At 43.1% G+C, this 23,290-nt stretch overlaps 1 protein-coding gene across 1 annotated transcript in view; it reads right to left on the bottom strand.

Moving 5' to 3' along the window:
- MUSK (muscle associated receptor tyrosine kinase) overlaps positions 1–23,290 on the bottom strand; it is a gene marked incomplete at both ends in the record, with an annotated part of 53,992 nt that overhangs the window by 21,964 nt on the left and 8,738 nt on the right. Inside the window, 5 exons of the mRNA XM_082301146.1 lie at positions 406–511; positions 2,633–2,792; positions 6,621–6,745; positions 22,343–22,484; positions 22,974–23,101. Coding sequence (XP_082157272.1) covers positions 406–511; positions 2,633–2,792; positions 6,621–6,745; positions 22,343–22,484; positions 22,974–23,101 — 661 coding nt within the window. The remainder of the gene's footprint in view (positions 1–405; positions 512–2,632; positions 2,793–6,620; positions 6,746–22,342; positions 22,485–22,973; positions 23,102–23,290) is intronic.

The following is a 23,290-nucleotide window of genomic DNA, read 5'->3' on the forward strand; positions in this document are numbered from 1 at the left end:
GACTTCAGGGGACAGCAGAGACAGCCTGAGAAGAGCCACCTGTGCTAACATTATGTTTCCTTGCTCTTCCAAAATATGCAAGGAGACAGACCAAGTTGCAACAGAGAAGTAGCAACAACGTGTTTCTCACAATGACTTGTCATGGAAAAGGAATGTCTTACAGCAAATGTTAAGAACATCTATGGGACAGAAGGGCTGAGCTCTCGATCTGTGTTCCCATGCCTGTCATACCTGCACTGGTGCAGGTGTAAGGCATAAGTCTGCCATTGTCATTGAGTGGTCACTTAATCACTTACAAATTCCCTGAACCAATCTTGCAAGCTCCTGTGATGGAGACAACAGCCTTTGCAGGGAGTCTGTCAGCAGAGTGGCAAAGCCATTTGCTCAGACTTTCCCAGGCTCTACTCTTTTCTCTGACGGCCAAAAGCTCCCAGCCCATCTCCCAGGCTAACACTCTCATTTTCTTTCCAGACTGATCTGCCAGTGCACCATGTAGAAATATGGTAAGATTCTAAAAAGAAAAAGACAGCTGAATTTTTCAGTACTCCAAAAATTACAAAGCAGAAGTGCTGATTGCCAGTGCACCATGTAGAAATATGGTAAGATTCTAAAAAGAAAAAGACAGCTGAATTTTTCAGTACTCCAAAAATTACAAAGCAGAAGTGCATTTCTCATCACATGTAAGTGGCTTCACTCATCCATAACTCTGCTTGGAGCAAATATAAATTTCTCTTGCCCTAATCTGTTGAACACCAAACCAAATTACATTTATTAACTGTGAATAGGCAGGAGTTTAACTTACAGTTAAACTTTGCTGTGAAAATTTATAAGGTCAATTGAAACTGTGGATCTGTAACCAAATAGAATTTACTTCAGAATATTTTGCCCACTACCATATTTCAAACATCCTTACTGCTGGCTTTACTCAAAACCATCCTTATCTACCTGAGCTCAGTCTCCAACTACGTCTCTGTGAAAGAGCTCAGTGATCCCTTTGGGTGAACATCATCTGCACAATTGGCATCCAGAAACCCTATCCTTTCATTTAAGCCAAACTAACCAAACCCCTTGGTTAATCATGCTTCTTTCTGGCCCAGAAAGAGCCTCCACCAAACCACAGAAAGTCATTCTTACCTCCACTCTGCCAAGAGGCACCAGGATCCAGGAATTGTGATGAACCAGAAGAAAGAAGGAATGGAAAAGACATCAGTGACATTGTTCCCTCTGAGATGTGTAAGTAAAGATTTCCATGCTAGGAAATGTGTCTGAGAACTGTAAGCTGTCTGAAAAAAAAATGCACCTAATTCTGTTCTTTTTTGTACCTTATTGTGGGGGAGAAACATTGGGCAGCACTGAACACTGTAAAGTGAGAAGGAATGAGGAGGAGGAAGTGGATTGTTGATGGCAGTGCCAGCTGAAGTGGACTCTTGCATCCTAAACCCACACTTTCATCCTGATCCTTTGGATCCTATGTAACCAGCAGGTAGCATCCTCTGTTTAAGCCACGTACACATCCTTTGCTTCAGGCAGCAGCTGTAACAGGTAGGAGAAGCCAGGGCTGGAGATGCAGCGCTGGCACACAGCAGTGGCCCCGGCTTGCAGTGCCATAGGGAGCTGGGCTGTGCCAATGCACGGAGGAGGAACTGGCCATCAGCCAAGGGCCAGGACACCTCTGTCCTGGGAGCCTTGTGAGCTGGGACAAGGCCAAGGCAGACTCCTGCTCAGGTCTAGAGGGGTGTTCCTCCTGCTGAACACATACAACCTGGAGAAGTACAACTTCTCGCACCAGTCCAAAGCACCTGTCTGCTCCACTGCATTTGTCTCTCCAGGACAGAGACTTGCCTGGGTAAAAGCAGAAGTGTGGATGGGAAATACAGCACCAACTGTTGAGCATCTTATGGGGCAGAATTTCCTGCTAGGTTTCAATACCCAGTGTAAGAAAGGGCATGATTATTTTCTCAAGAAAGCAGAAGCTAAGGCACAGAGAGATGAACAGGTGCCTGTCTGGTTAAAAGCAGTACCAGGGCTACCATCCCATGTCCTGTATGATTCCTCTTTCCCCCTCTTTCCCCTAACTAAATTCCCTGTCCAAAGAGGGAAGGCACAAGCTGACACCTTTCTCTCTGTGTGCCAAATGCTGTTACTTAGCTCTGACAGAGGTATTTCTCCTCTTTGGAGAATCTTTTTTACATCTGGGAGATGTCCCTGAGAGAAGAGATAACTCCAGGCAAGGCAGGGTACTACTCTGACAGCAACCATCCTGCTTTCTGGATGCCAACCCCTTGTGAAGCTGAACTGCTTGAGGCTATTTTCACTTTGCTGTTAGATGATACCAACGCTGGGTCATGACCACAACTTCCTCCACATGGATGAACTTACCAAGTGTGCTTCTGGGACACAAAGTACAAGACAGCATCAAACACTCAGGAAATGACAGCTATTCCAGTCTCCAAAGTGTAAGAGTATATGAGGAAATAGCCTGGTGGAGGATGCACTTGTACTCAAATTTAGGCCCCTGCACACTATCAGCTCTCCAAGGCTTCCCCTCTTCCTCCAGAGTACTCCACACCCCTTTCCTCTTCCCCAGCAGGAAAGGTTAAAAAAATGAATGGCCTCTTCTTTCCCTGCATACCTGAAATGCTGATGGTTGCTGCTGCTTTTGCGGCTCCAAAAGTTTTGCTGTGTTTGTTTGTGGCGAGGCAAGTGAACAGGCCAGGTCGGGTGACGTACACTTGCAGTCTGGAATCAACCACTCTGTCTTTGACACTTTCTGCTACAGACCCTGCAGAAACCTAAAAGAGTGAAAGCCCAGTGCAGTAATATATCCAGCAAAAAGGCAAACAAGCAAACCAAGGAAAAATCTAAGAGACACAGCCCCAAGCATCTAAATTAGCAGAGGAAGATGTGGCAAGGAGACAAAAGTGGCGGAGAGCTAAAGCTGCTGGCGTTACTTTGGTGCTTTCCTAACAGCTGACTTCACATGTAAAAATAAATGTTAAAAGATCTCTCCTATTTCACACTTCAGCAATACTTTTGCAATTAGGTTTCAGTTCAAGAGGGTCATAGTCACAATTTGGCTTATGTAATTGAGCTGGCTGATTACTACAGGGCTTCTTGTAGTAGATTGTTTGCCTCTTCATGCCTTAGCAAGGAAGAGCACAAGATGACTTTGTGAACATCTGCTATACAGAGGAAGAAAAGAAAATAGTTTGGAAGTCATTGATTCTGGATTAATGTAACCACTGCCATACTCTCAAAGCAGTCATGAGCAAAGAAAGTGCTCTGGCTCTGGCTTCAGCAGATATCTGGTAGATTTACTTATGTCACAACTGGAAATATGGAAGGGGCTGCAAATACAATGATTAGGGCTAATTTTGGCCAGCTCTTTTCCCAGATCAGAAATTCCCAGTTAAATGAACTTGAAGAGTGCTGAGTTTGGTGAGTTGGGCTTGATTTACAATCAAGTCTTCTCTGCTGATATGGCATTCATTAAAGTAGGAGATCCTGGTACATTCAAACTCTGCACTGCCTTACAAGACTGTAAAGGCAGTAGGAAGCAGAGCACTGCCTGCTCTAACCTTCATACTGATAGGAAGCATCAAATGTAATTCAAGTGAGATATGTCGCCTGTGGATCCCGCAGGTGTGACCTGACCTAAGGACATTGCAGACTGTCTCCCTGGATCCGTCCCAGCAAATCACTCTGCCTATGCATCTAACTCAGACAGAGATATCAATCTGACCTCCCTGGAGGTTGGTAAAAATGCACTTCCAATGAGATCTTTAAGTGAAGTGAAATACCCATAGGTATTGACAACGATAATTGAAAAAGCAAGAAGGAATGCATCGACATTGTATCACATGTCTTGTAAGCAGATTGGATTCTCTATGAAAAGAAAATGCTGGAAAGAATATATTTGTTTTGCCTCACTCAAGCTCAGCTTGGAGTTGTGGTGAGAGAATGTTCATGGGAAGAAATCACTAAATAATCAGACCAGCACAGTTTGTAAGTACTGCAAGAAATGTGTCAGCTACTGTGCAAAGGCAGGGACAGGGGATATTTTCAGCCTTATAACATGAAGTTCATTCAAGGGGGTGGGAGCTCAGGGGATATTTTTTCACAGATTTCTCTTTTGTTACAGTGCTGTTCAAATTTAGTTCTAGAGTTTTTTCTCTCTAGAAATGATTCAGCACTAAAATGGTACAGGTACCTCCTCAGTGGGAAGGAGGAATTTCCTATGGGCCGCCCCTGCTTTCCAGCATCTTAGTGGGATAGGCAGCTGCTTGCCCTGAGCAGCTTGTGCTAATCCAGTCTTCTCTCCCTGCTTGCTCCTCAGGTGTACCAGTTCGGGCAGCACTGGACTGTGCCCACTGAGCACGGAGAACTGGGATTGTTCCTTCCAGCTTGGGACACAGGAGGAAGAGGTTTCTCAGGTAACTGCAAGCAATACAAGCAGTATGCACCCTGTGCAGTGGAAAATCACAGGTAGTGGTGCCTAGGACTTCCACACTGGCCAGCTGTTGTTTTCTCTAGTGGAAACCTCAGGACATTCACTTGTGTTAATTGATTCCCTTTCCTTTTCAAGCACATTTCCTGAGATTTTGTTTCCAGAAGTTCTCTTTTTAGCCTTTAAAACATCACCTCAGCTACCAGGAAATTAGAGACCTCTTCAAATCTTCACATCTGGCTCATTTATTCCTGGATGTGTGGAAAACTACATTATAAGGTCCATGATGCTGCGTGGTGCATAGCGGGAGGAAAATGAATTGTGTTTCTATTTATGTAGGCCAGGCAGCTGTTGCACAGAGGAGTTTCCATCCTCCTCTTCCAGGGCAGTTCAATAAGCTCAGCAGACTCCCATTCTTTGAGCCTCAGGACAATTACAGGCCGGTGTTCAGAGACCATAATGTCACAGCCATACTGCATCTTCAAATGACTCACCATTACTGTGAGCCAGCCCTCAGATTCACCATCTCCAGTCCACTGGCTTCCTGCTGACTTTCCCAGAGTCGGGCTCTCATTAAGGTTTCCTTGTCATATTTAAAGCGAAGCAATCTGGAGCATTGCCTTCCTGGGACTGGGAGGAATTCCAGGAATTCAGACAGGAATGGGGCAGAACAGATATGACTAGTCAGGCAGTGGCCCCAAGCAGGTGCTGAGCACCATCTCATGCACCTCAGCTCTCTGTGGGACCCACGCATTAGGATCTCAGCAGAGCACAGATCTGTGCTCTGAAAATATGCTGTTCTTGCCAGGCACCTCAGACTCCTGCAAAAGGTTTAATTCCCAGGGGGAAGAAGTCTTAAATAAATGCCTACCGTTGCCTCAAACTATATACTGTCAGAAACCAAGCACCCAAGTGTCTCAGCTAGGCTGATCTGATCCCTTTGCTGCTCTGCCTAGCAACCTTGAGGGAATATAGAAAATTAACCTTAATCAGACTGAAGGACACAATAAGGTATAGAGGAAGCAAGGAAGGCAAGACAGCCTGCAGAGTAGCCACGGGGTCTTAATAACGTGTTTCAATGTACAGAAAGAGAAGACACAAACCACGATGGTGATAGCCCCCTGAAGTAAGAACCAGTCCTGTTGAACAAGCAACTCCACAGGAATAGTCCGGATCAGCCTTTGCTCAGAAGGACTTGGGGTTGATAGGGTGTCAGTGAGAAAAAGCAGAGGCAAATTGCCAGCCTGCATTCAACAGACACTCCACCTGCCTCCATAGCGTCATGCTTTGGGGCTCACATCCTTAAAAAAGTTGTCGAAAGACCAGAGTATAAAACATGTTCACCATAAGCACAAGAAGACTAGGGGAAACCCATGGCAGGCTTGGGCTGCAGAGCTGCCGTGACTGTGGTACCCTCCTCACTCCCACACAGGCAATACTAGGTGTCAAGCAGCTCTTTAGGTCACTGAAGTGAAGGCATTGCAATAGCCTACATACAGACATGAAAACCAGACAAATTTGAAGCAAGTACGTATCTTAAGTGGTCAGGATCATTGGACCACAGAGTCTTTCCTGTGAGACGCCGTGGATTTGCATCCCTTTGTGCCTGCTGCTGAAGAAGGTATGCCTTTCTTAAGAACATGCCTCTGGCAAGGGATAAATTGATGACATATTTCACATCACCTAGGTCAGTCTAGAGAATTCCGGGTCTATGCTCTTCTTTAAATATGCTGTGCGTAATGGTGTTCCACAGGTATTTTACCTCAAGACAGTTTGCTCTGTCTAACTCCTTGGTTTGTGTTACTTTGTCAAATGCACAAATTTGACTTGTTATTGTTACCACATTATTTAAAAAGGAAAGGAAAGATAGCTGCAGAAATACACAATGAAGTCCTAGAAATTCTGTCTTGGAGGAAGGTTGAAAGGGCCTAAAGCACTCTTCATCTTGGTCTTTCAGATTAACAAATGAAGTCACCAACACTCAGGAGAAGGGGGACAATGTTTTTTCAGAGGAGAAAACTGCAGCAGAGGGATGAGATGGACTCAACCAGATTGCACAACAAGATACTAAGTTAGGAAGGAATAGAAACCACTGGTGCTGGCTACCAGCCCTGCTGTGCTTCTGGCTGATAGCAGTCCTCCAGGGCCAAAAGCATGAAAAAGAGGCACTTACAGCTTTCCCATTTTCCAGCCAGGTGACAGTAGGGACTGGAAGGCCTGTCGCCGTGCACCGCAATGTCACCACAGACCCAAAGGTGATGTTTCGGGATTCAGGAGCCTTCAGGATTCTGGCAAACACTGTAGGAGAAGACAAAGGTGATAGCTGAATGATGATGTAAAGCTGAGGCTGGTGCTGACATGGGGGTGCTCCCTTCCCAGAATGGGCTTCCCAGTGAGTGACGGTCATGGGAGAGAGATGAGGAGGAGAAAAAAAGTATTCAGTGTGGTTACATTCTGCACCTTACAGACCAAAAGTTTACCTCTGGAAATTTCCGTGTCAAGTCCAAGGCCTCAGAGGAGGTAATGTGCAAGAAAACCAAGAGCAAACTCTTCAGTAGCATGCAGATGGAACAACTCACAGCAAATAAGCAGCAAGCTACCACGCTGCCCTGCCCAGGATGACCTCCTGCAAAACTTGTTCCAAACCATCAAGGAGGACCACCAGTATGGACATGAAGGTTAAGGGTCAGATAAACATCTCAGTACAATTGCAGTGATTAGCACTTGCTATAGAGCCCTGCAAACTGGCATTTTCCACACAACAAGCTGCCCTAAGGGGAGAGAGTCTAGCATCAAACATCAAGGTATGAGAGAATGGCTGGCAAAACTAGGAAGATGAGATTGCAGTGGGAAAGTAGATTCTTAAAGCAGCTTCTCATTTCTACTGTTCTTGCTCCTTTTGTGGCAATATGGTTACAGGGCACTTTGCAGATAAGCAAAATAAGCATTCTTTTTCCCCCTCCCTTCCCCTTTTTTTTGTTGTTGCTTTTGGGGTTTTTTGGGTGGTTTTTTGTTGTTTTGCTGGGGGAGGGGAGGGGAGGCATGTTTTTGTGAGGGGGAAGGGTTGTTGCCTGGAAATAACAACTGTATTTTTGCTGAAAACTTTTTTTGATCCAGAATCACAACCCTGGCAGTCTTCTAAAGCTGCTGTACTTGGACCATATACAGAAAAGCAGAGAAGAGAAATTTCCCACCTGGAACATTTGAGTTTTGACCTAAAATTTTTAATGGAAACACAGAATGTCTGCACAGAAGCAGGCTGAATATCACTGTCGTTTCTTACTTTTTCTCATGCCTAGTGAGTAACACCTTCTGGACCACACTGCAGTGTCTAAAAGTCTCCATCAGAAACATTAATAAGCAGAGAAGTTTCTCTTGGACTTGTCAAAAAAGCCTGAGATCTTGTTTGCCACTTTTTCTATCTCTGTGTTTCTCCCTATCAACATACTTCACCATGCCACAGTCTTCCGTTTTCCCTGTTCAGAGTTAGAACATCTGTCCCCACTATTTGGCATGGGAAGGTTTTGTGTGCAAAATTTCAGTTGAACTGAAAATAAAGTACATGCTTTCCACATAGTCCTTCCACCCAGTTCTGACCTGGTATGCAGCTGAGATTTGTTTTAACAAAACAAAGCTTTTTGCTCATGGATAAGCAGCAGTAGGAGTTAATTTCAGCATGGAAACCTTTTTGTCTTAAGAGTACAGTTATTCAACAAGCTCTTGGGCAGGAGTTTTTAGGAAGATTAAATTTCGTGTCAGTGAAGTGAAAATGGTGAGAGGATAAATATTATATTGAGCTTCTTAATTCTTCTGTGTGCTCCGAGCAATCCCACTATCTTTGCTCAGTGTCACTTGCTTGAAGACAAAGCAGAGCAGCATCAGGCTTCTGCACCCCCTACCCCTCAGTGAGGCAGCAGGTATTAAACTCTATGAGTAATAAGCAAAGCTGCAGTCGCTGGCCAGGGGCTTTTCTCATGAATAATAAGTAAAATGAAACCTTTGTCTGAAGTTTCGCTTCAGGCCATTAACACCAGATGGTTTTGAATTCAGACCCAAGTTTTGCATGCTAAGCTCATAATTATTTTTATACTTCATTTGGAGGAATACTAAACTTTGGGGCTTGTCCTCTGGCAGCAGTTACATTCACATGGCTCCTGCTGAAGCCAGCGTGTTAGCTTCCAGAGTTGGAATATGGCCCTTAGTGCTTTCCTTGTGCTGCCCAGTGTGCTGCTGGGACCCTGCCCTCCTGACGCTGCTCTCTGACTCTGCTGCTCGGATCCTGCCCAGTTAATACCAAAGTGACAAATTACCAGCACCCAGTTAGCTGATGCTGGCTGGTGGCACATATGTCCCCCTCTGTACTAGCTGCTCTTCCAAAATCTGCTAGGATCTTTCAGCCAGGAGGAAAAAAGGCACTCTTTGAAAACGGCAATAGCACAGGCAGGGTGCAAACCCACAGTAAGCACTGTGGCTGGCCCAGCTCATGCATGGCATGGTGCCTGTGGGGAGGTCCAAAAGCTGCATTCCACTTCCCAGGGTCCTCCCACCAGCACTGATCACTGCACTTGCTTTAGTAGCCCAGCACACTGCTGGGTGAGCAGCTGTCAGCCAGCATAGGGACGGCAAAGCGTCAGACCATTCTTAAAGTCCTAAAACACCAAATACAGGGATAAAAATCCAGCAAACAGCTGCCAAACATTCACATGTTTCTGGTGGCAAGTACTGCAGGGAGGGATGGTTAAATAAAATTTGGCATATAAGAAGCTAAGCTGATTTCCAAAGTGTGGAAGAATTGAAATTCTTTCTATCCCCTGTGCTACCACATACACTTTTCAGGAGCTTCAAAATTGAAATTACAGGTTTAATTCTTTAACATTACAAGTATTTATATTTGCATGTGTTTAAAAAATATTTTACTTAAAGTTTAGCTACGTATTTTAAGTACTTAACTGTAGATGGTATTACTGGAATAAACTGGGGAAGGGGGAAATGTTATTGTTTTATTTTTAAATGAGGAATTTCCTGGTACAAGGGCCAGATTTCCTGGGTCCCAACAGGTTTTGGAGAACGGCTGATTGGCTGATCCAGGACACATTCTCCAAAGGCTCTTAATGACTCTGGGAAAGAGTATGAAAAAATAACAGCAGCTATTCCTCACCCACATAATCTATGAGTAGATGATCAACACACTGCCATTGCTGTCAGACATGAGTGCTGTGGGAAGGTCAGGATGGGATGTCTAAGCGCAGCCAGTGTCACCTTCCACCTGTGCAAATCCGGGCAAGAACACCAGGATGAGCTCAGGGTCCATTTTGGCAACTGCATGAGCAACGCAATCTGTCCTGTAGCTAAATGGCAAAACATAGTCCCCAAAACTATGAATTTTCTGCCCCCCTCCTCCCCCAAATTACACAAGGAAAGAAAAGAGGCAAAGGCAAGGAAGAAATGGCAATTCTGATGGTGCAGCTGGCAGGAAGAGGTGGATGAAAGGCAGGGTGAGGAAGGATCAGGAAATAGCAATAAATGTTTGTAAAATTCACATTATTTGATGGGCTCAGGAACATGTCTTGTTCTCAGTTTTCCTCAGAGTGAGAATTTCCAGCAATCAGGTGATTTCTAATACTTCCATTATTTGTCTGCCTGTTCCAGATCCTCCTGAATGTGGATTTTGCCAGGACCTTTGCTTGTTTCATTGCATTCCCATTACAAGGTTAGCATCAATACTCCTGGGCTCTCTGCACTGGATTTACCCAAAGGCATGCCAAAAAGCAGTGAGGGAAAGTGGGCAAAGAGAGATTCATTTATTTATTTATTTTAGTGGAAAATGAAAGAGAGGAGCTGTAAATGAAATCCAGACAGCTAAAAGCCAAGCCAGCATGTCAAATTTCACTCCCAAGCCCCTTAATAAATGTGGGGTTTTTTTACAGCCTTGGTAAATGATGTGCTGTGCACTGCAGGGCTCGCTAGGAGGTATCTGTACTGTGGCCAGCTGCTCTCGTTTCTGAGAATTACGTAACATCATCCAGTCCAAACAGTAGGGCTTTAGTTCAGTCACAAAATTTTTATACAATAAAAAGATTAAAGCAGTGTGCCCTCCACCCTGCCCCCACTTTGAATGGCTAACTCTTTCCAGGTGACTTTTTTCCCCATTGCCTTTAATTGAGCTATATTTCATTTCCCGGTTTTGGGGTCTGGTCCCGCAGTCCTGGCAGATGCCTGCCCTCAGTCTTGGTAAAGCCTATTTTTTTTGTTAAACCAGGCTGGATTTGGCCAGTCACAACCAGACAGCTCTGTAGGTGGCTTGGGGCCATGCTGCTGCTTTTGGGGAAAGACAGACTGATGCCCAGAGCACCAGGACTGGTCAAGCACTTGATTTGGGATGTGGGGCAGGTTGCTTTTTCTCCAGAGGCCACAGTTACTTTGGTTGAACCCTGTATTTAAGAGAACATGAGCAACACTCACCCGTGTACATGAACTAACCCAGCCTGTCAACATCCACAGGTGTTAACATCCAAGAGTTGTTGCTAATACTGCCATACTGAAAAGCATCCCCAGTAGTCCAAACCAATGTAAGGCCCGGTTTTGGCTCCTAGTGGAGTTAAATTTGTGTTGGCAACCACCTGGCAACATTCCCTTCCCACTGCACCCCAAGCCTGCCTTATCATATGAGCCAGACCCAGTATGTCCATCCTGCCAGATCTGATCTCTCAACCTGCTTCACTTTCCCCAGCTGCTTTATCATGAAACATGGCCTTTTGGGTGATTGAAAGCAGTTCTTAAGCATAATTTTTTTTTTTTTCCAGCTAAGCTGCAGAACACGGTGCATAAAGGCAAATCCTGTGTGCAGAACGTGTTTTCCTTTGGGTCCAGTGTTGTTTTGAGATCCAATATGTCTACATTGTCGCAGGAACTACAATATGGGATACAGTACTACATATTGTATCGGAAGCTCTCCTGATGTAAACGTCCTGGCAAAATTCTTGCACTGTGCAGAATTCATGTGTAAGTACTTAGCTAAATTGCAAGCATTTTTTTGTTTGTGTTCACCAGTGTTCCTGTAGCTCTTTCATACATGAAGCGTGAAAGATCAAAATTACTTCTCTGCAGAGGTGTTCTCTGGTCTTCGACTTCGCTTACGAAGCCATAAAAAAATATTTATGCTTGCCAGTTGTATGCTCCAAAGAACCATGAACTTGTGCCACTGTGATTTTCGCCAGTGAGAAGTCTGTTTGTCTAACTCCCCTTTCAGATTCATTCAGCTCTTATCCATTCACTCTTCCTGACAAGCCTAAACTAGGTAGTCAAGGAGAGGTGAAAAGCAGAGGGACTACCATTTCCTTCTCACTGGTGAGAGATGAGGGAATGTCTGACAAATACATTTTTAAACACATACAAACCTGCAGCATTTGTGTTTCCTAGCATTAGGTAACCCACATAAAATCAAAAAAATTCTTGAAATACCTGGGCAGAGAACAGACCACACACCATGCTTATGGATCAGGGGTCACAGAGACAGCCACGCTGAGCTGTGTGCAGCAGCTAATTGCGTTCCAAGATCTGGGGCTGACCAGGCAAGACACAATCTCTGCAGATGACATGACAGAACTGAATCCCACCTTGGAGAACAAACAAATTCTCCAGCAAGGACAGTCAACCACTCTTCTCGCAGCAGCAGCAGCAGCTTCTGTGCGCGGCTTAGCACTTCCAAAATGGGGATGGGTTAATAATCAAATCCCAAGATAACTGCAAGGTCAGTTTCACTTTGATCTCCAAGTATTTCTTAGCAAAGTTGCAGTATTTACGTTTTTTGTAAGCCTACCAAATAAATACAAAGAGGAGCAGAACAGCTCAGGCAAAGCTGATACGAGACACTTCCATTTATCTCTTTCAAATTGCTCCCCTATTTTTATTTAATCCATGTAAAAACATGCTTATGCTAGAGAACCATGTGTATACAAGCTATCAAAAGAAAAAAATGTACAAATGCAGTAGGAAATGCACACAACCACTGTATCATTACTCAAGGAACAGCACTATCATGTATGGGGCCCAAAAGAGCAAGCTGAGGAAGAGCTGTAAGCAAGTTGTAAGCAAGCAGTATTTTATCATCCATTGCCCCTCACCCTGTTATTGTGGTAACCTGGGAGTTTAAGCCTCCAATGCATCTGAAATATCTGCATCTCAAGATCTCCAAGCTCTTCTGGCTCGTGATATATTATTTGGGAGACTTGTGTCTTGTCATAGTTCTTAAAACATCATGCAGCATAGGCCAGACTCCACAGCAATACATAAACACTCAACCTGGAGCCTGAGGCTGTGAGATGGGCACCAGGGACAGTTCAAGGTCTGTGTGGAAGGAAGATGGAGTAAGACACAACATCTCCATCCTGAATCATATGCCTTCAGATTCAAAGCTGTAGTGTCTGATATCAAAGCAAACTTTTCTTGGCAAGGCAATAAACTTTCAAGATAACTTTATTTTAGGGTGGACTCCTAAATTTATGGGTGGTAGGGCAATTTGCATTAGCAGAAGGACTCATATGATGGCAAACACATCAGCCACTGACTTCTCAGCTGTGAAAGACTTTATACTGCATGTAGATGTCTCTGGAATCCTAAAAGGTGACACCACAAACATGCAAAGATATAATAACCAGGAGTAAAATGTAAATAGATAGCTTATATCCTGTGTAACTATATAAAACCCATTCTGTACAAGTGTTCATCTCTGTATACAGAGCAAACACCAGATTCAAGGACAAGTGAGGATAACATGTTCAGATTACTTCCCAAGGAAATGAATGAGGAAATTCTTTTCATGTCAGTACTGGTCTTATATATGTGTTTGATTTCTTTGAAGGAAAGACCCTTTTAAGCTTCCCCATGCTCTGTCTCATCTACTGTATAGAGACATATCAGGTGCCATTTAACTCTGCCTCTACCCACTACTGCATGTGAAATTGGAAAGGCAGGTCCCAGCCTCCCAAAGTCAAGGAGCAATTCCTTTGCTTGTTCCATTTGTGATCACAACCCACCTTGGCTGCTGCCAAGTCTACCAGTCTGTGTGCACGTAGTGAAATCTTCATACCTACGCACAAGTCTCCCTTTCCCTCTCCCACTCTAAGGAATCGAGCAAGCAATAGTGGGGAATCACTGGGATGCCCAAAAACGAGATAATCCATGCGTCATCCTGGCATCTGGTCTCCACCACTGGGTAACAGCAATGCCATAAATTTAATTACAATGTCATGTGAAAGTACTTCCTTTCACCTACTTTAAAGTGCTACTGGCAGTAGCTGCTAGGATGTTCCTTAGTTTGGAGGACAGCAAGAGCCGGTTCCCTGCTCACCTTATCTATCATGCAAGCTTGATTTTTAGTGTTGAAAGCTCATCTAGCTCCTCCTACGTCAGAGACCCATCTTTGTTCCAAATTCTCAACTCCCTGTTTGATATGCCCTTTTTGTGAGGGGGCTATCTGGGGCTCCAGCCACTTCAGGATACTAGTCTCAGTTAGTTCTGCCCCACTTTATCTGAAAGCTATGGATATTCTCTATCCTCTACTCCCTTCATTGTTCTGCAGGAAGGTCATGACTTCTAGCTAGCCAACAGTTTACAAGAGAGAGGGATTTTAACTGCCATATCTTTTTTTTTCCCTCAAAACCACAATTCATGCAATGATGTGAGAAGGTCATAAATTTTTCAAGTGCCTTCCCAAACTCTTTGTTAGGGGAAAGAGGTTTTTGTGAAAGGAAATAGCAGGCTCAAACTCTTCTTAAAGAAGATTTGAGTGTATGTGCCTTCTCCGAAGCCTCATGCTCCCAGGAAGCCTGCACTGCACCTCCTCAATGCCAGAGGCCACCCTGTGACAATGACTCGAAGGCAGCATGAACCTCATGCCAACGTGACTGAATAGCTCACGCTTACTTGCCATTTGCTGAAGGTCTGGGGCTGTTTTCTTCCTCCTGCAGCTCGCCTGTTACCCTGTAATTAGGGCTATGGTTGTATCTGCGGCATCTGGGATCCTTGGGATGCCTCTGATGAATGCCGTAGGTAGGAGGAGATTTAATGAGATATTCTGGGGTTTCAGTTACACCCACGCCACCCCGCTGAGGGCAGTCAAATACTTTGGTGTAATTACAGGCAAGCTTGGTCTTACCCTGTAATGCTCCCTCACCCCAAACCCTTTGCAATTTTTAAAAGCAAACTGCAGTATTCACCATTTACTGTCATAGAACAGTGCCTGCAGGTACATACACCAGCATCAATGCAGACAGAAGGCTGTCCTTTCCCAGAGTTTCTGCCTCTGCTCAAGGCAGAGCCAAGACTCCTCTTCAGTGTTGGTATTAGAATTTCCAGGAGGAAATTTCACACTCTACTTAAATGACAAACTGCAAACTTCCTTGCCAGTCTGCTATTTGGTAATTCACCTCACCCAAAACACTCCACCTCAAAAGATGATGCAGATAAAAATTCAGATTTCACGCTGAAATCTAATCTATAGGAAATGCAGCAAGGCAACAGTCCTGACAGGCTGCTTCAGTGGTCTCTTGGTATCTCCTTTTCCTACATCATCTATGGCAAGTGCAGGCAAGTTGGCACAAAAGCATAAAACACTTTCTGGATGACATATCAGGAGTCAGTTTTCATTAGAAATGCAGACCATCTCTGGAATCCAAATTGATAGAATTATCTGCACTAAATACATGCTTTTATTCCTGTTACTTGAATTTTGATGTGACTTTCCAGTCTGTTGATTTATCTAGGAAGCAAATTTGTCCCAAGACTATATAAGACATCCAAAAAACAGCTGAAGGAAGCTAGTGCTTTACACCTACAGGGATAGCCTCTTAACTAAGTAGCAATAGCTTTGTTTTCTATTGTCAAATAGTTTGCCATCCCATCAATGGCAAGTGAATTAGACAAAATTATTTTTAAAAATCTAGACCAAATCTGGCAGATCCTTTCTTCTAAAGGGATGATTCTCCAAGGAAAACCTTCCTATTTTTAAGACTAAGGCAGTTCTCAGAAGTGGCTTACAGGGGAACATTTTTGTGGCCTGTGGTAGGGTATTATTTTAGTAGCTAGTAATAAGCAATAAAATGTGGCCAGGAAAAGACTTCTATCTACCAGGGCTGGAACTCAAAATCAAACAACATCTAAGTCAGGAGAGTGTGAGGAGCAATGCTTCTACCCTTGTTTTGATTTCATTGTTTTATTTGCAGCCACATAGTAGCACAGGATGAAGTGGAGCAGCAACATTTCAGCAGAGAGAGGAATTAAATGGCCTAGTTAAAGAAAGGGTCAGTACTCCTCACCCAAAGCCTCTTCATACAGGTGGAAACTGCAGAGATTTGAACCGAAAATGTTAATAAATCCATGGAGAATACAGGTTAATTTTTGCTAAACATGCCGGGTCTTCTAACATTTGCTCTGGCTAATTTGTTTGTTTCCTAACAGTTTTATGATTGCTAATTTCTCGATGTGTCTGTAGAGTGATGACTTCAAAACTAAACATTATCCCACAGTATACTCCTGAATTCCACAAGTCTCTGGTGCCACAGGCTGAAGATCAAGCTCAGTTTTGTGTAAATCACAAGATGGAGTTGCACCTAACTCAGTACACAACCAACAGGACCATCCACTTTCTCTCTCCTCTCACACAGCAGTCCCTTTTTTATCGCCTTTTTCTTTACTTGTCAACATTAAAAATACATCACTGGGTAAACTGGAACTTCAGAGTTCTACTGGATACAACACCTAGAAAGACACAACAGAAAGTTTGTTCCTCATCCTCAGGGGAAGAAAAACCTTCTGCACACCAAGTTCCACTAGGCTGTTCACCCTGTCTTCCTACATCAGAAGACTGCCACTCATGCTGCTGCCGGATTAGAAGGACATCTCTCAGAAGCATATTTTGCCTTCTGTTGTGTTAGTGCTTATTCCACCACAACCCTTTGTACATTTCAGTGACAATAACGCCATTAATTTCCAGAAAATGCTGTTTCATCAGTTGAAGATAAAATTAAGGCTAAGGCTGAAACATGGTTTATGGCTTTGTATTTCATTTATAAGCAGGTGTTACTTCTAAACTGTCAGAAATTCATGGCCAACTTTTCAATTTCTTTTGTGATTTTTTTGTTTTGAAGAATGAGGAAGGACATATAGGACAGGAGCCCATTCTACCAATTCACAAAGTGTCACTTTCCTTCCCCCAAGGACAGAAGAAACATTCTCCGAAACAAAGCAAAAAACTGAGCCCAGGTCAGGAAATGACACCCGCAAATCATCACAAAAATTACTGGTTTGTGGCTGTTCTGCAAGAGACACTTCTTATTTCATGCAGGAATTTACTTTGAATATACTTTAAATACTGGATATAAGGACAGTATCTGAAAAAGATAGCAAGAGATTAAAGCAAAACCATCCAATGGAATTTATTTCACATATTAAGAAAAAATTAACAAGGCAGCTTCACTCTGTGTCTGAGTGATAAGCATTCTCATAACAGGAATATTGCCATGCCTTTCACCACACAAGAGCTCATGGCTTTTAATGTATTCTTTTAAAATCACACGATTCATACATAATGGATATGGAAAATACAATTCTTAACACACATCAAATGTTGGGGGCTGCAGAGGCTGTACAGTTTTAGGCAGCAGGCCCAGAAGCTGAACCTGAAAATCTCTCACATAGCTTTTGTGGAGCCAGTCCTATTAATGGACTGGATCAATGTCACTGCAAATACCAACGAAAACCAAAATTCCTCCTGTTCTACTGCCTATGTACATAAATAGCTGTCCAACACATAAGGGAAAAAAACAGACTAAAGTCTTACAGACCCTACAAATTCCAAATGCTCAGAGGAGGCCCAAAAAATGTCTTCTTGGCACAGCTTAAGTCTTTATACCCTGCCCTGAATTTTCACTGACATCAATGGGAATTTCTGCATTTGATGAGAAATCTCAACCCTCTTGATGGCAATAGCTGCTCCCCAATTTATTCCCAAAGGAATGATTTCTTATTTCAGATAAAGCTGGAACATCTTAGCCATCTCAGTCAACATCTTGTTAATAAACTTCAACCTTCAGACATCTATGTGAACTACAGATCAGGTAAGCAAGCAAATGCTTCTATTTGACCATAGTCCTGAATCTGGGATTCATCCAGGAACTTTTCAGCCAGAGATTCGCTTTGAGCATCAATACAGCAAACAACAGGAAATCTGTGGAAATCCTTTGGCAATGTACTGCTTCATTGAGTATATAAATACTCTTCTAGGTTTAGCAGAAGTGTACATTACCAAAACTGAAAATGCAGTGATTAAAAAGCTAGTTAGCAAAATGCTTAAGATCATAGAAAATTAATAAAAACTGCAGGTCAGAAATGTTACCTCCAGGAAATTAAAAACACATTTCTTGGCAAACATAATATTGTTCCTTTATCTCAATGCACAAGCTACCTTCTGTAGACATCTGTGGATGTACGGTAGCAAGAGGAAGTCATCTTCACATGCTAATTTTAGCAGACCCAACAAACTCAGCACTTCTTGTTTTGCTTTGCAGAGTAGTGTGGAAAAGGCTGTTTCTGCCTGATGCACTTCTGCTTCATACCAGTACTTTCACTAGTCCTTCTTTTCATAAGTTGAGTGGGCTGTAACTAGAAGAACCAAGTGAGTGAAATACAACCATACAGCTTCTGCACAGCTGTGAACCAGCTCACTAGTGGAGAACCAATTTATGATGACCCCAGCACACGCCAGAAAGAACCAACCCTACTCCTCTGAGGCATTCCTCAGAGCTAAACCAAGGACGTGTCATTTTACTGCTACAGGACGCACCAAGATCATAAAAATTGTGTGTAACACTTCTTCAGGAGTGCTGCCTATCTTGCACAGTCTCTCACTTGGCCCACTTGGCCAACACTTGCCCCTTGTATCCCTTCTCCATCCCTTATCTCCAGAGCCTATTCCCTGATGTTAAGTCAAGGGGATGCTCCATGGCCTGTTTATTTTCTTAATATCCTCCAGGCACCCCAAGCAGGCTTTCACTGAGAGCAGTGTTGTCCACAGAGTCAGCACAGCTCCCAGTAAAGAGCCCAGCTCTTCCCACAAACACAACAGTTAGGTCCATTATGATCATGTATGTACCACTTGTGGATTATGCCTTTTAAGAAAAGGATCTATTTCACCATCACTTGTCCAAATTCATGTGGGTTTGCCCCAGACTTGGAGAAAAGATGCAAAAAGGCTGGCTTTTAAATCCTTTTAATTAAAATCCTAACTCAGGATTAATTTATTAGAATTCATGACCTAAGCCCTGGTGCCTGAAGCATGCCCTGGGAAAGCAAACAGGCTGCCCTAACTGGGGACAGGTCTGTGCAGGGTGAAGCACCCACAGAATCCTTATCTCTTTCACTACATTCCCTGATGAAAATCGGGATTTGAAAAATCTGTTCTACTACGAGAGGCCTCCAATGTTTTCTTTTTCATGACAAGAACTGCACCTGAATTTTCATCTAAAACCTGTTGCTCATATTATTTCAACTTTGCTTTAAAAATAATAAAACTTTAAAAATACTAAAGCTGTACTTTAAAAGTAATAAATAGAGGCCAGTATTATGAATGCTGAGGAAAGCTGACAAGGAATAGAAGAAAAAGTATTTGGAAAATCAAAATAGCAGCATTTTTTAAACAGTTGTACCTCGGACAACTGAAACCAGACAAGTGGGACCACAAGGTAGCTCAGTAGTGTTAACATTTGAGCCAAGATTGTTGTCAGTTTAAACACGTGGCTCCTGCACAGTTCATTGTATGTACTTGTGACTTGCTGTAATTTCTGGGCCCAACTTGAGCAAGTCATTGAAGCACGTGCCTGATCAAAATTACATTAAGGAGCCTGATTGCCTGCAGAAGACAGAGTCAGTCTTTCAAGATCACCTCTGCACTTTGAACACTAAAGCTAATTGCAGGATGTGAAATCCTAGAAAATAAGGGGCTAATGTGTATGTCGCAAACACTGATGGCCATATAGCTGTGGAGCCAACCAAGGACTGTTGGGAGCAACAGCCAATTACCAGCAATAGCTGGAAGTAGGGCAGTACATTTCTGGAACAAGTGTCCTTGTTCTGGCTCCTGGAGCTCCTGGAGCTAAGCACGACAGAGTACAGCAGAGGCACAGGAATGAGGCCAGTGAACAGGCGTGGAATGTAAGGGGGGATCAAGAGCACCCAAGATCCCTGAAGCCCCCCAACCCATTTCCAGAAAGATCTACAAGACTGGGCTGCACATGAAAACTCATTTACATAGAGAATGAGAAATTTAGCTCCAGCCCACAGAACCTTCACTATGAAAAGGACTACAAGGCCTGGATATGCATGCGTTCCAGGAGCCTGTATACCCCATCAGCTGGATTGAGCTGGAGCCAGGACTGGTGATACCTCCCTCTTCCTTTCTTCTTTTCATTCTCTCTCCTCCTCTTTAATCCCTCTCTCTCTCTCTCTCTCTCTCAGTCCCTCTCCTTCCATCCTAGCCCTTTATCCAAAACCCTCTGCCCTGTGCTTATCTAGGAGGTCGGGGATTAACATACACATTTCCATGCCAAATGTGTAATTTACTACTAAAACTTTGTAAGTTTTTGCAGGCCCTCTTCCTTTTGTCATTTCTTTCAGCCATGAGGATCTATCATTCTTGGGTGCTCCCTTCCCTGCAAGGGTGGGATGCCACACAGGACTAATGCTGGACCCATTAAAATGGAAGCACACAACAAATCAGAATCCATGTGATCTAGATCTAGCTAGGCATAAATATTTACACTGCTCTTTGAATGGACATTTGCCTTGGAATTAAATATTCATAGTTAACCGGCCATGCTTAGTGATTTTATTTTATACTAAACCATGCTACGCAGACTGGTGACTCCAGTGAATACTAAGGACCAGGATTTAATAAAAAAATATTGAAGTGTTATTACAGAGAAACAATAAACAACAATTTTCATAAATTTTCTGAACATAATGAATGCTCAAAGAATACTGGAGTGTGATTTTCTTGCTTTGATTGATTTTAGTATATTATTTACTTGGAGTTACTTTAAAATACTGATAGTAATGGGGTAGGAGAGGCAGGAGGGGAGGGATACTAAATATAATAATAAAAGTGAGGGTGATGTGTGTGCATACGTACTTGCATGCATACACAGATGTGTGCAGAGGAAGTTATGCTAAATATGCACGAGAATTAATCTAAAATACTGTGAGCGGAAGGGATTTGCATGCATGGCAAGCTGCAGTCAGGATTAACACCTTTGGATTTTGGAAGCCAAAAATGTAAACTAAACATGTGTCAGTCTAGTTTGGGTGGCCACCCAAAATTAGATATATTATATAGGTGTCCTACCAGAGAAACCAAGGTGAGCCTAGAGAAGAGCATTTATTTATCCAACACAGGAATGGAATATGAGGGGATAATTTGTGCGGGAGCATTGAACTGCCACTGATTAATTAGGAACTAATCTTCTTCATTTTAAAAAGAGCACACATACACACCCCAAGCACGGTATTTGTGGATTATTTTGCCAGTCCTTGAATTAACAGGCCACTGCATAATTCTGGAGATAGAGATAAAACAAGGCATTAACCTTAGCAGCCTGGATTTTTGGTGCAATTCCAGCTTGTTTTTAGATTCCCTAACTAGCTCTGGCAGATCTGGAACAATAAAATTGCAGTGCCGGAGGCCTTTCAGCATGGAGATGGCATTTGTGTGCGTGGCACCAAGTAGCTGCCATTCACTGTTTAACCCTTTACAAGCCTTTGCCCATTGTTTCAATGACAGGGACCAAACTAAAACCCAGGACTCAAGCTGTTCACATCCAGATCCAGCTGTTTTCAGTTTGCCTCACTGCCTGGGAGAAGTACCTGTCTGAATCTAGATTAAGAATAGCTGCCTTCCTGTTTGAAAGCTATTTAAGGAATTTCTAGCATACACAAAGTCTGTACATATAAATATTAAAAAGGGAGAAAAAAAATCCTGAAAAATTAGTGCATGTTTTCGGAAAACAGTAGATCTACAGAAATGTGTAGTTCAATCTAATATACTCTATACTGCTCCCAGAAGAAAGTCTATGCTCCTCTTAGAAATGGGATTGCACACTAAGTAATCTCTGACTGTTCCAAGCCAAATGTAACCTACAATAGTATTTTGAAGCTTACTAGGTAAATGAAGACCCTTCTCCACCTTCTACAGTACAGTCATCCTGGATCAGAACTAAAAATTCATTCATCTACTAAATCAGTCATTCCCCACTCACTCCACAAGCCCTTTCCCAACCCAAATTCTCTTATAGGATTCAGGAGGATGAAATGCCTTGTTGCCAACATTTAGGTTCCCCTGCATTCCACTGTTCTCAGCACTCTGAAACTGGTGGTGACTCTCACCACAAAGCAAATACTTTCTGTACATAAGAATTGGACATAGAGCACATAAAGACCAGAAACTGAAAAATCAATCTGATGTTCATTTAGTGGGCAGAAAATGTTCATGTCCACAAAGGGCAAAGTTGTCCTCTCCTCTCCTCTCCTCTCCTCTCCTCTCCTCTCCTCTCCTCTCCTCTCCTCTCCTCTCCTCTCCTCTCCTCTCCTCTCCTCTCCTCTCCTCTCCTCTCCTCTCCTCTCCTCTCCTCTCCTCTCCTCTCCTCTCCTCTCCTCTCCTCTCCTCTCCTCTCCTCTCCTCTCCTCTCCTCTCCTCTCCTCTCCTCTCCTCTCCTCTCCTTTCCTTTATTATCATCCTCTAGGATGGTTTTGTGGACATCAACATGATACTTTAGTTTAATTCAAGTTAACTGGGTATGCACAAGGGGCTGGCACATGGAGCTTGAGCCTGGTTCAAAAGTTACTCACCTTCCACCACCACAGTTGCAGGTTTCGAATAGGCTGTGCCCAAACTGTTCTTGGCTACACAACGATACTGTCCTGCATCTTCTCTCTGAACATTGTGTATCCTTAAATTCCCAGAATCAAGGACAGCAATGCGAGCAGTCTCCTGCCAGAGGAAGGAGCAGTTGAGGTGAGGACTCTACATTCAGGCTCCACACAAACAGCATCAAAAATTTGTTTGCAAAGATTGGGCTTACATGCATGAAGACTATACATGTTGTCCTACCATTGAAGGATTTGGGGCCAGCTCTTCCTGCTCAGCATTGTCCTGACATACTCACCCATCCCTATTTTTGCAGATCAGTGTATTATAGCTTTGAAAGAGTTCTTACTTAAGAGAATGCTCACAAATGCTTTCATCAGTATTTGGCCATACTAAGTAGTAACAAGCATATAAAATATACATACACAGAGAACATTTGGTTTGTATGTAGATTTATTGCAGATGAAGATATTTATGAGATGAGCCCTGTTTTTCCAAATGTTTCCTTTCTAGCTACTAGCTAGGTACTAGCTAAATACTGTAACTAATGCTAACATTTAACACAGTACTGTTACAAATAATTAGCATTACTAAAAACCATTCTCTACTCACCTTTACAACTGTTTCTCCTTTGACCCACGAAACAGAAGGTTTTGGATTCCCCATTGTAGTGCATGGAAGAACAGCCTTTAACCCTTCTATTATTTCCACATTTATAGGTGGACGGGTTATTTTGGGTCCTAAAATTTTAAAAGCTAAAAATTAAAGTTGGAAAGAAGCTAAGACATAGTAAGACAAATTCAGAAATAACATCAACAATTCTGCTGCTTTTTCTGTGTGTTGCTGGAAGATAGAGCAGTCTTTCTTTGTCATGGACTGCCTTGGTAAGATCCTTCTTCAGCACAGCATTCAGTTTCAGTTTACAGATG

This window comes from Coloeus monedula, assembly GCF_965178545.1.
Source record: "Coloeus monedula genome assembly, chromosome: Z".
Lineage (NCBI taxonomy): Eukaryota > Metazoa > Chordata > Aves > Passeriformes > Corvidae > Coloeus > Coloeus monedula.